Below are 12,460 nucleotides of genomic sequence, written 5' to 3'. Positions count from 1 at the left end.
GCCCAGGGATTTTGGAAATTGGGGAAGTGGACCTTGATAAGAAGCTGTGTCTTCCCCCATGAATAGTGCGCTGACACTCCGGCCCCCCCCCAAACCATGTCCTGTGGGCTGCAAAACAAACTGCATGGTGATTACAGTCCCCCCCCCCCCCCCCCCCCCCTGTACCAATTGGCCGGAAGATGGCGTTGAAGAGGCTTATGGGAGGAAAATGAACAAATATTACGGGATTTGGCAGCTGAACCATCCCAGAACGGCATGGGAAGACCAACATCTTCCCAGTAGAGGTTTGGTGGGATGCAGGGGATTTGTTGCCACATCACCACCAGTCTGTGAAAAAAGTAGGATGAAGGGTCGGCTCTCTCCAACAGGCCATCAAGTCCATGTCAAGTTGCTGCTGGGAAAAAAGCCCAGTAACTGCTCTGGACAAGCCATAGGGACCCCCAACTGGGCAGGAAGGTAGAGACAGGATGGTATGCGGTAGGGCTTAGCGCCGACTCAGGGGCAGAAGGACGGGGCCCGTGCCATGCAGAGCCCATTAGGGATATGGTTTTTTTTATTTTTAGTTATATTTATAAGAGGCTACTGGCATGGAGGGGGTGTACCTGGGACGCTGGTTAACACCGCTTGAGCCCCCCCCCATTTTGGAGACGTTGTGGGCTTCAATCAAGTGAAACGTCGATGAAGCAGGGTGGCCCACCTGATGACCCCCGACTGACATGCTTGCCCTCCTTTTACTCCACACCGACTGCTACTGTCAAGAGTTTCCTTCTAAAGGGATTGAAACATCTAGTTCTATTAGCTTTACATACTTACTTACTATCGTTCATCATAAATCTATTACTACCATTACTCTGTGTTCTTTCTATGTCCGTACTAACAACTTATTGTGTGTGAGACTCACCTGTTTTGTGGAGAAAACACATAGAAAGACCAGTCTTCATGGTCTTTGCACCAGGCGAGCACTCTCTGGAACAAACTCAAAGATCTCTGCAGGGGTGAATAGTTACATCAGTCACCTTTTTTTATCTAAAGCATGAGCAAAACACTTGAAGAAACACAAAGAAAGAACAACCGGCAACACTGAAGAGGGGTGGTAGCCCAGCAAAATGTTGCTAAGAATAGAGGCAAAAAGAGATAATTAACTTCCATCTTATAGGCCTTTTCCACCAACAGGGAACCGGCTCTGTTCCAGCAGCTAGTTTCGGTGCATTTTGACCAAAAATAAATCAGTTTGGAAGCTGAAAATATTTTTTTTTCTTGGGAACCATAGTGGGCGTGTCATATTCTACACGGCGTTATGCATGGTGCAGCGCCCTCTGTTGATGATGCATCCCATTAGTACGATAGCACCAACGTTCCGAGAATCTTGAACAAAACCGTTTCAAGAACCAGAGCTAATTTGGTGGAAAAGTGGCCTGAACTTACATAGTCCTCACTGGTGTCTGTGGGTGAAGTTTCATCCTCTGGGGCTGAGCAGTCTTGGGTGGGTATTGAGGAACTCTGGAACAACATGAAATAGAGTTGAGTAAAGGTGTGTGTAGGAAGGTGTGTGTATTTGAGCAAAGACCTTGATTCTCGACACTGCAACTGCTACCTCAACAAGGGAGAAGTGAAAAAGTCAATTGCCATTAGACCTCTCTTTGGATTTTGAAACACAATTTGGAATCTTAAGAACTTACATTTGTCTCGTCATCTGTTACTGAAGAGGTGGATTCTTCATTGGAAGACTGCAACAACAGGAAATAGAGTTCAGCATTGGTGTGTAAATCTAGCTAACATCTAGCTTTTGAAGAAAACTAAGTCCTCACCCTATCCTGGAAGCTCTGAACGACAATGCCCACAAGTATGTTGAGGAGAACATATCTTCCAATCATAATTAGTACAACAAAGTAGAGAGTGGCCCACGGTGAGGTAGCAGCCATGGCGTTGCTTTGCACGAGATTCCAGTCCTCCAGAGTCAAAATCTGTATTGACAGATTAAATAGAAGTAAGTCACACACACACAGATTGGGGCACAAACTGCATGATAATGGAAAACAATGATGATGACAAAAATTTGTCAAAAACCAACCTCGAACACAGTCACCATGGACCAGAGTAGGTTGTCAAAGTTTTTCCGGTCTGTGACGATGTCTCCCTTTGGTTCTTCGTAACTGAATTTGTCGCCGAACAGCTGCATGCCCAATACACTGCGAAGGATCAAGACAATTTGGTCATTCATGTACAGTATCCATCTCGTAGCTGATAATCATTATAGAACAGCATTTGGTAGTAGGAAGGATTTGCGTTTGTGTACATGCCTAAAAATCAACATGAAAAAGACCAGCAGCCCACAGAGCACGGCTGCCTTTTGTAGGGTAATCTTCAGCACAAGCAGCTGTTGCTCCAGGTAGGGAAGGAAGTGAACCAGCCTCACAAACCGCAGCAGACGAAACGCACGTATGACGGACACCATGCCATGAGCATGAGCAATTATCTCCCACAAACTGAAAAACAGTTATTGAAGTCAGTGTCATCCACCTCCAACATGACAGAAACAATGCATTTTGCTTGATTCCTAAAATCAAATGTCAATAATGACACATGTAACAGAACAAAGCAATAAGAGGAGGTCAAAAGTTAGACTGTGTGGGATCATGTTACCTGATCATCACAATGGCAAAGTCAAAGACGTTGTTTAGGTCGCAAAAGTATCTCCAGGAGAGAGCCATCAGCTTTAAGACCATCTCCACAACAAACACAATGGTGAAGATGATGTTGCAGATATTTAACATGCTCGTCAACCAATTCGGCTGTAGGAAGACAAGATGGAAATAAATTAGCAAAAGATAAAGAGAGGACAGAGAGGAGGAGGAATATAGATAAAGAGATGGAGAGATGATGGGGAAGATCAAGCAATCAATACAAAATAATTGAAACAAGAAATGTTATCAAACTGCTGTCTTTCTAACCGTCAGCCACAGCCATTTTCCTTCATTTACTTTACACACCTGAAATATATGGGAGCCTAGAGGGGCCAAATAGTTAGCAGAGTGAAACACTTTTCCTCCTCACCTGCTTGTGGTGCTCTATGGCCAAGGTGAAAACACTGAGGAAAACAAAAAACATGATAACTCTGTCGAAGAGTTCGCTTCTCACAATCTTCTTCAGTTTTCTCTGGAATGGGATCCAGGCCGGAATCTGCAACACAGTGGAGTCGGTAAAGTGACCCCTCGTCAGTGATGCGACAATACTGCTTGTTGTGCTACTGCAGAAAGCTATTTAATTGTCTCACCAGTGAGGAATCCTTCCTGCTGCCATCAGGGTGCACCCTGTTATGATGGCTATTGGTAAAATGACAAGACACAATTAACAGTGAACAACTGAAAATACCAGGGAGGTGTTCATTTAAGATAAAATCAAGACATAATGATTTGTTCTGATAGAGTGTGCTTTATTGTTTGCATTTGAATGCATCTCTTCCCACTCTTTTTGAGAAATCATTTTCCAGGATATTTCCAGGCGTTTTTCTGACAATACAGGACAGCACTTGCTCACCAACGACCATATTATTTACCGGCAGGCCTAGAATTGACACATTTAACTCAAGTTTGAATTGTCACACTGTGCAGCTGATCCTGCCAACCGACGAGCTTCAAACAAAATATGCGTTACAAAAAAGTTTACGTAGGCGATCTGAGCGAAAATGCTATTACACTTTTCTAGGACAGCTTAGATTTTTTCCAGGATATCTGGTCATTTTAATACATTTCCAGGTCTCTAAATTTTCCAGGTTTTTAAGGACGTGTAGGAACCCTGCTCTTAGGAATTGGCTCTCAACATTTTTGGGGCTTTAAATAAAGGTGGGGTATGGGATTCACATAAAATCAATCGGTGCCTAATTTTGGTACCTGGGATATAAATAAATAATTACGATACACGATATTATCAAGATAATTATAAAAGAATGGCACTAAAAAATACTGGAATCCCATTACCTTACATTTAGTTAAGAAACACATATTTAATGCATCACAGATACACCGCATCTCCCTGTTCTGTATTTTGGAATCTATACTATTTCCACACATCCAGTTATTTTTTTGTGGGGGATACAACGGGCCACTCGAGCCTTCAGCCAGGGTGACAGGCTTAGTATTTTGGAATGAGTGGAAAGACGCAGGCTCCTCCTTGTCCCCCTTGTTCAAAATAAATCAGGAAATCAATATAAGAATGTATGTTGGAGAGCTAGACAGCTTTTTCAAGTCAACCCATGTGAGGAAATTCACCACAAAACATTTATCTGAATAGTTTTTATTGCAACACGCAATAATATCTTTCTAGTGGTGGCCGTATTTTGATTTTGATTTTTGATTTCTGACCCTTTGAGGTTGCTGTAGCTGGTCTGTGTGGAGTGTTGAAGCACAAAGTTGGCAGATTGAGTTAGCTATAGGAAGTCAAAAACTATTAGTTTGTTTCCACAGAGCATAGGAAATATGTGCCTTTAAGCCATGTAGTTTAATTTTGCCCAGAGCTATTAAACAGCCTGTATATGACTGTCCCTCATTGGACCTGGGGGAGATGAAGAATGGGTCTTTTTTAAAGCAAACATTTTGACATGTTTTAGCAAGAAAAGCTATTATGAATGTCTTCATTCCATTTAGGTGTGTCAGTTTGAGGACCCGGTATTATGCAGCTGGCTCACAGGCATGTTGGACACTTGAATGGAGCAGAGCCTCCATTAAATGTATTCAGTACACCAGTTTCTTGTGCTATTAGCAGTTGAAATGTGAAAAGAGCCACTAAAGCATAAATTGACCCCCTTAACTCTGTGTCTACCCCAACATTGACAGTGTACCCAGATTGTGTACCTCAGTCATGTCCTTTTGGGTCAGCACTTTTCCCTCGTCTTAAAAGAATGCAAGGCTGAGGTTGGACGCAGGTGTGTGTGTCCGTCTGTGCGTAAGCAGACAAAGAGGGAGAAGCTCTCGTCAGCCATGATTCCCTAACCTTGTAGTTACTACTGAGGTTGGTTTTATGTAACCACACACACACACACATGAATCTTCAAACATGTTTTTTTGCACATGGAGGTATAAAGAGTACTCTGCTGAGCACTCCTAGCAATGCACTCCAATAATACTGTTAGACTCTTGATGATAGTTTAAAAAGTAAATAATCAATGCAGCAGAACTGGAGATAATGTCTTTTTTTATCCTGTGCGTTCCCTTTCCTTGTCAAAACCTGGTGCCTGCATCCCACACAATGCAACTCATCCACCAACAGCAGATTCTAGGTATTGTGCTGCAGGCTAACATAGCCTCAAGCAGGGATGAGGAGTGGTTGAGAGGTCTGGTAGCATCTCTTTGTTCTAGTTGTATGGCCCAAGACCTGTAAAGACTTTGATGTGCTTGAGAGGGACCATCAGAAATAACGAAATGATGGCTTGTGTTCTCTTTATCAGGTCTCCCTTTACTGCTGTATTCACTTCATGAAATGATTTAAGAGTGCATGTTTATACCAGAGAGAGGGAAAATCAAACATTAGCTCTAATCTTATATTAATGTATAAAAAGATTGATGATTGATAAACAGGGATGTTAATTATACATTCACAATTCGATACAATTCACTTCTCAATAAGAATTTAGTAATTTAAGTAATAATGTCTGTATTTATTGAGATTGGTACTGCTAGCAAGAGGTGTAATGCTCTTTTGTTGTTAAGGTTTGTATTTTGTGTGCCCCGTTTGCAGCATTAATGTCTTTTGGCAGTCACGTTCCTGTTTAAGTGATAAACTTTTTTCAGAGCTGGTAACAGGCGTTTATGCTCGTGCTGCAATTTTGTGGTCTGTGCTACAAAACCTTCAACCTCTGTAGCACCAGAACATTTTAACATACAGCCCTGCACATAAGGAGGGAGCCACAGTGCTTGAAAGTATTTAGCATCTAGCACACAAGAGGGGAGCTCTAGCTGTCCAAAAAGAGGTGATATGGAAAGAAGAAAAGGACAGCAAATCTTGGTTTGGTTTACCTCCCACAGAGTTGTCCCAAACTTTGCATTCTGGATCAGCACAATACTTTATAGCAGCAGTCACATCAGGAGTCCTTTTACTAATCTTTAAACTGTACCGTATTTAACATTGTGGCATTTTCTACTAGGTTAAAACTAGAACTGTATGGTTGCCCTCTGGGCGGCTGTGGCTCAGAGGCAGAGCGGGTCGTTCCTTGAGCAAGATACTGAACCCCATCGGTGTGCATCGGTATGTGAATGAATGAGTTAGGTTCTGTTCGATGGGACTTTGCCATCACTGGGGGATGAATGGCTGCTGTGATGAAGGGTGAATGTGGCCACGTTTTTGTTGCTAAAAGTGCTTGGAGTGGTTCGCGAAGACTAGAATGAGCGCCTATCAAGTACAGCGTCCATTTACTATTTAAAGCCAGGACAGAGGTGGCTTTCGAGTGTTTTGATTTCCTGCTGAGCAGAGATGGTTCCATTATAATCACCTATCTCTCTGTTCTTTGCTTTATTCATTTTTATGTAGGACTACTTGGCACAAGTTTGCCCTGTGAAGCTGTATTATTGAGGAAATAAAGTACATATAATTTCAATTAATACATTTTTAATTTCATTAATATAATACATTTGAGGGGCACCCTATGTAGCAAGGCTGAGTCCTTGCTTCAGTGGCCCAGGATTCAAATGCTACTAGGTTTTGTTATTTTGTTGAACTGATCCTTTAAACTCACCATGTATGTTTTTTGTCCTTTTCCAGGCACAGATATTTCAGTTGGCGAGGAGGTTGCAATTAAGCTGGAATGTGTGAAGACCAAACACCCCCAGCTCCACATCGAGAGCAAGATCTACAAGATGATGCAAGGAGGAGGTGATGTATCTTCACATGCTGGAATTTTCATCTTTCAGCCCTAGTTTTCTCACTTTCAATCTCCTCATCATTTCCTCTCTCTATCCATAAAAAGAATCACTCCTCTTGTCCAATGATCTTTTTTTTCCTTCTGGTTTTTGGTAATCTTATTCCTCGTCGATTCTCTCCCTTCCACCCACCGCTTGTCTTCCTCCTCCATGTAAATGTGATGCATACATAGCTTCAGCAGCTAGTGATCCACATGAGTCACCAAACAAAGCTGAGGGAGAGAGACTGACTACAACATTGAAGCAGCTCACAACCTTAAATTTACTCTGGTACACACAACTGGAAATGATGTTAGCATTAAAGCATGGGGTCATCCATCCTCAGGTCATTTGAGGGTTAATAGTGAATAGCTAAAGTTTAAAGAAAGTTTACCATGGATCTTTTTTCCCCAGTTGTAATGCTACTGCAGTAGTTTCAGTTCTTGCTTGTTTGAGAGGCTTTTTGCCTTCAACCTGGTCACCAGAAGGTGTTCTTACTATTGTAACTGTATTCTTTTATGTTTTTGCAGTTGGAATTCCAACAATAAAGTGGTGTGGAGCAGAAGGTGACTACAATGTGATGGTGATGGAGCTGCTGGGGCCCAGCCTGGAGGATCTCTTCAACTTTTGTTCCCGCAAGTTCAGCCTCAAGACAGTGCTGCTGCTCGCCGATCAGATGGTGAGACTGCCTACTGACTTCACACACACATTCCACATCCATCAAACTGTTTACCATTAACCCAGAGCAGCTGCAGATGAGAGCAGAAAGGGCTTCAGTGTTTCTATGGGCACATTACTGAGACATATGTACACTTGTTAGTATTGTTATCATCATTTTTCTTTTTCTGGTGCATCTATTTTGCAAAGAAGATTGTGCCCTTTTAACTTCATGTCAGACCACTATTAATGATTCAGAGATTGAAGCCTTTTCCATGGTTGAGATATCCTCACAGAAAGTGATGTAGCCCACTTAGAGACTTTTGCAGTGACAAGACATAGACAAACCTTAAAGTTCACCCCAACTCTTACCTGTTGGTGTGAGTTGGTGTGAGTTGCAGTGTTTTGTGGCTATTGGCCATAGAGATGTAGGAAAATTAACAAACATTTTGTAATATTGGGGTACTGTGGTAGCTTACCTGGTAGAGCTGGCTCCCCATGTACCAAGACTGGGTCCTTCAAACCAGGTGAGTGTGTGGAAAGTGTCCTCATGTTAACATGGTGTTGTGACCTAACTTGTCTTATTTTGTTCTTCTCCACTGCAGATCAGTCGCATTGAGTACATTCACTCCAAGAACTTCATCCACAGAGATGTGAAACCTGATAACTTCCTGATGGGACTGGGCAAAAAGGGCAACCTGGTCTACATTATTGATTTTGGACTGGCTAAAAAATACCGTGACGCTCGCACACACCAGCACATCCCCTACCGCGAAAACAAGAACCTGACTGGCACTGCACGCTACGCCTCAATCAACACACATCTGGGCATTGGTAAAAAATAAGTGAAAAAAAGCACCGAATAAGCCTGTGTGACATGAACACATTATTGCACATCTTAGACAGTACATTTGAAGTTTATTCTCTTCATCCTTCTCCCTGCCTGTTGTCTGCCTCCATAGAGCAGTCAAGGCGCGATGACCTGGAGTCCTTGGGCTACGTTCTCATGTATTTTAATCTGGGCTCGCTGCCTTGGCAAGGTCTCAAGGCTGCTACCAAGAGGCAGAAGTATGAACGTATCAGTGAGAAGAAAATGTCCACCCCCATTGAGGTGCTCTGCAAGGGATACCCCTGTGAGTCTCATCTTTTTTTCTTTTTTCATTTATAATGATTCTAAAATGATTTTATAATTGCATATTGAGCAGTATTAGTCAATCACTCCCAGAAATGTTTTCTCCTTGTCACAGCTGAGTTTGCCACCTACCTGAATTTTTGTCGCTCCCTGCGCTTCGATGACAAGCCGGACTACTCATACCTACGGCAGCTCTTCAGGAACCTCTTTCACAGACAGGGCTTCTCTTACGACTATGTTTTTGACTGGAACATGCTCAAGTTTGTGAGTACTAATCATAATGTCTGAACTGTGTGGAGCTGAAACACCAGTTACACTATATATATTTAATGGTGTTTGTAGATACCTGCCTTCACTCATGGTGAGGAAATTGTGTTTTATTTATTTATTCAAATAAATCTGCATTTCGATAATATTTCGATTAATTGTGCGGCCCTAGACTGAAATGCTGTTTTCAGCTTCTCAAATATTGAGATTTCCTGCTTTTCTATATTTTATATTTAAAATAATACACTTCAAATATCTTGTTTTGGAATGACAAAACAAGATAATGGGATGGACAATTATTTGCATTTTATAGATCAAACAGTGAATTGGTTCATCTATTGTAATCGATAATGAAAATAATGGTTATTTGCAGTTTGCCACCAGCGAGTACCCATTTGTTTTTGTTGATTGTTTGTTATTGTTGTACACAGGGAGCCAACCGTGCGGCAGAGGAAGCAGAGAGAGAACGCCGAGACCGGGAGGACAGGCTGAGGCACGGCAGGAACCCAGGGGCCAGAGGAATACCTGCCGCATCAGGACGACCACGGGGAACCCAGGAAGGAGCCCCACCCACCCCACTAACACCCACCTCACACACAGGTCAGTTGACTCCAGCCTTCCTCTGCCACTCTGGACTCTACAGCTGTCTGTCTGGCATGATCCTTATACAAGTACTGTAATGCTATCAGTTTAATGGGAAGGGCTTCATGACTTTAAGAACAGACTTAGCAACTTGCAGTCAGTTTTTTCAGGGGCCAAGAGTGGAATCCTCAGATTCCAGTGGAAATGCTGTAGACAGTCTTATCTACGCGTATACAACCTGTTAACGATCACATTTGCATTTGTTGTTGTGGTTGAGAAATACATGCACAGCAATGTTAATTGTACGTACAAACACAGGCTAACAGGTGAGGTGGTAAGTGTTTCTTATGGGCTGTGGCCAAATTAATGTTGCAGTTGGAGGAAAACTGTAGTAAAATGTAGTCTATTTGCCAGAGACTGTTACTCGGCTCTGCTGTGGTGAGAACAGCCAAACCACCAAATACTGCCAATGCGGTGTGTCCCATTAATGCTGACCACTGTTTGTGAGAAAGTGCTGCCCTGTATTGTCAAAAACTCAATGTTAATGCAGTTTCACTTATTTAGTCTCTCTGAAAAAAAATTTTCAATCAAAAGAAACAATAATTGTGTCATTAAACAAACTCTAGTACTTCAAAATTATACAAATATGTGGAAGCATTTATGAATTCTATCATGTCTATTCCCTCAGAAGTAGACAATGCTGATGGTGTTCTTTGTTTCTGGTCTGTGATCTCCAGCGAACACATCCCCTCGACAAGTGTCCGGTATGGAGCGTGAACGAAAGGTCAGCATGCGACTGCACCGCGGTGCTCCTGTCAACGTATCTTCCTCAGATCTAACAGGACGGCAGGACACCTCCCGCATGTCCACCTCACAGGTACAAGACACCCCTGAGGCACAACTGCCTTCTTCTTATGTCTCCTAACCCCTAGGAGGGCAGAAAGAAGAAAGTCTTAACATAGGTAATTCCACCTCGACCCAGGGTAGGCCTAAATTAGAAGCCCTGTTCTGAATCTTTATAGTAACCAATAGCAGGTAGAATTACATTTTAAAGTTCATTAAACTTTGTCTTCATGGAAGTCCTTACTTAGCTACTTCATAGTGTAGTGCTTAACGCAGGAAGAAAGTCTCATCTGTTACAGCCCACCAGCCTCAAGTTTCTTGTTAGAGAGAAGTCAAGTGCTGCTATTCAGCCAGTTTCCTCCAGTTGTGCTGTTGGTGCAGGATGTGGGTTCTAACTGGGTTCTGACATATTGGGCCTTCTCTCTCCCTTCCCCCAACCTCAGAATAGCATTCCCTACGAGCATCACGCCAAGTAGACGCTCGCCACGTCCTTGTGTGACGGCGGCAACACTGGGTGAGTCCTGTCCCTAAAGCACCAGGGATGCATAGGTCTAAACTCCAGTTCTCCACTGGCCTGCCTCTCAGTCTTGTGTTTGGTCCTGGTTCTGACATAGTTTTCTTCTAGCCCAATGTCTGCCATTTTATCTGACAAAGTCTCTAAATGTACAAGAGGCGCAAGAAGAAAACACATGATAGGCATTAGATTAAATCAGCAGCTCTAACAGGAATACCTGGAATCAGGTCTGAACACACAGCAGATGCTCAGTCATTCACCAGTGAGCTGGACATCCAAGTTTGTCAATGAGACCAGTAATTGTTGTCATATGACACAATACCATCACAGCCACCTACCTGGCTGTTGATGACATCCTAGCCGCATCAGATACTGACTGAGAGCTGTCCTCTGAGAACTAGAGTGGATAATGCATCATCCAGACTGTGACTCCCTCATTGCTTACTAAGGGTTGACGTAATGCCCCTTTAATCAGCTCTGTGCCTGTGGCTTGTTGCTTGCACTGTTGGTTTGATGCCTGAGGCCCCATCGTTCAGATGGCAGGCCTACAGCTGTAGCAACCTAAAGGGTTTCACCTACCTACAACCCCCCACCCCACCCCCAGACTTGCTTGGTGCGGTCTAGTATTATTTCACCTACAGATTTCTGCCTCCTTGTTTTTTTCACACTTGCATGTCATGAAGCTACTTGTTTGGAAGTCAGCATTCAGCTTTCCCATGGCTGTGGCTGAAAGCATGTCTTCAGTTGTTTAGAAAGTGCTTTTGAGGGGAAAAATGACTCAAATCAGTCCATGCTCCTTGCGTTCACAGTACAAAATTCTATATATGTCTCCTGGTTGTTGCATGTACTGTAGGTTTGTTGTCAGAATAAAAATCTGGCAGTAAACGTACACACGACCACCAGGATAAAGAGAACCAGTTGATTTGTCCAGCTCAGACTGCTGAAGCCTCATGTAGGCCTTTACCACTACAGGAACTCAACAACCCCTTAACTTAAAGCCTTTGTCAGGTTCTGCTTTAGTAGGGAGGATATCTAGTCAACAACTATACATTATCTGTATTCCAAGTGGGCGGAATACGTTGTTAATTAGATTGTTAATTAAGGCTGAAATTGATATGAGTCAGTCTTCTGATTCAAGACTCGAGCAGCAGCTTTTTTATTTACATTTTTTTAACTAATGGAGCAGAGAGAGTCTTTAAGGGCAGCAACCTTTCCCGAGAGACCTCCTGGCTCCAGAGAACTGGTCTTGTGCCAGTCTCCTGTGCTGTCTCTGATCCATTCTGTCAACCTCTTACCCTGGGTGGGGCTCTTCTGTTCATTTAACAATATTGACATCAATTGTCCCTGAAAATCTATATTAGTGTCACTTTTTTGGTCCCACAACTGCGCTGCACTCTGCACACTCTTGTCGCCTTTTCAGTGACGTATATCTGAAACGTTCTGGTTGTAAACACTGGAAAACGAGGCAAAACGTAGAACCTAGACCCTATAGGTTCAGGTTAGGGATGCTCGATATTGGCTTTTCTGCCGATATCCGATATTCCGATATTGCCCAACTCTCAATTTCCGATACCG

General features: G+C 42.9%; 1 protein-coding gene across 3 annotated transcripts in view; it reads left to right on the top strand.

Moving 5' to 3' along the window:
- csnk1db (casein kinase 1, delta b) overlaps window positions 1-12,460 on the top strand; it is an 18,282-nt gene that overhangs the window by 3,238 nt on the left and 2,584 nt on the right. Inside the window, exons 2-9 of one of the 3 annotated variants that reach the window (XM_035662474.1) lie at window positions 6,754-6,864; window positions 7,421-7,569; window positions 8,153-8,381; window positions 8,510-8,680; window positions 8,795-8,943; window positions 9,378-9,546; window positions 10,266-10,405; window positions 10,820-10,885. In XM_035662474.1, the coding sequence (XP_035518367.1) occupies window positions 6,754-6,864; window positions 7,421-7,569; window positions 8,153-8,381; window positions 8,510-8,680; window positions 8,795-8,943; window positions 9,378-9,546; window positions 10,266-10,405; window positions 10,820-10,870 (1,169 nt within the window). In that variant the 3' untranslated portion in view covers window positions 10,871-10,885. Of the gene's footprint in view, window positions 1-6,753; window positions 6,865-7,420; window positions 7,570-8,152; window positions 8,382-8,509; window positions 8,681-8,794; window positions 8,944-9,377; window positions 9,547-10,265; window positions 10,406-10,814; window positions 10,886-12,460 lie in introns of all 3 variants that reach the window. The other 2 variants (XM_035662489.1, XM_035662483.1) reach the window with 2 other exon arrangements.

The sequence above is a fragment of the Morone saxatilis genome, unplaced genomic scaffold (assembly GCF_004916995.1).
Source record: "Morone saxatilis isolate NCDOM2014 unplaced genomic scaffold, NCSU_SB_2.0 Contig1, whole genome shotgun sequence".
Lineage (NCBI taxonomy): Eukaryota > Metazoa > Chordata > Actinopteri > Moronidae > Morone > Morone saxatilis.
Note: the sequence above shows the minus strand (reverse complement) of the source record. Positions and strands in the feature narration are given on the sequence as shown.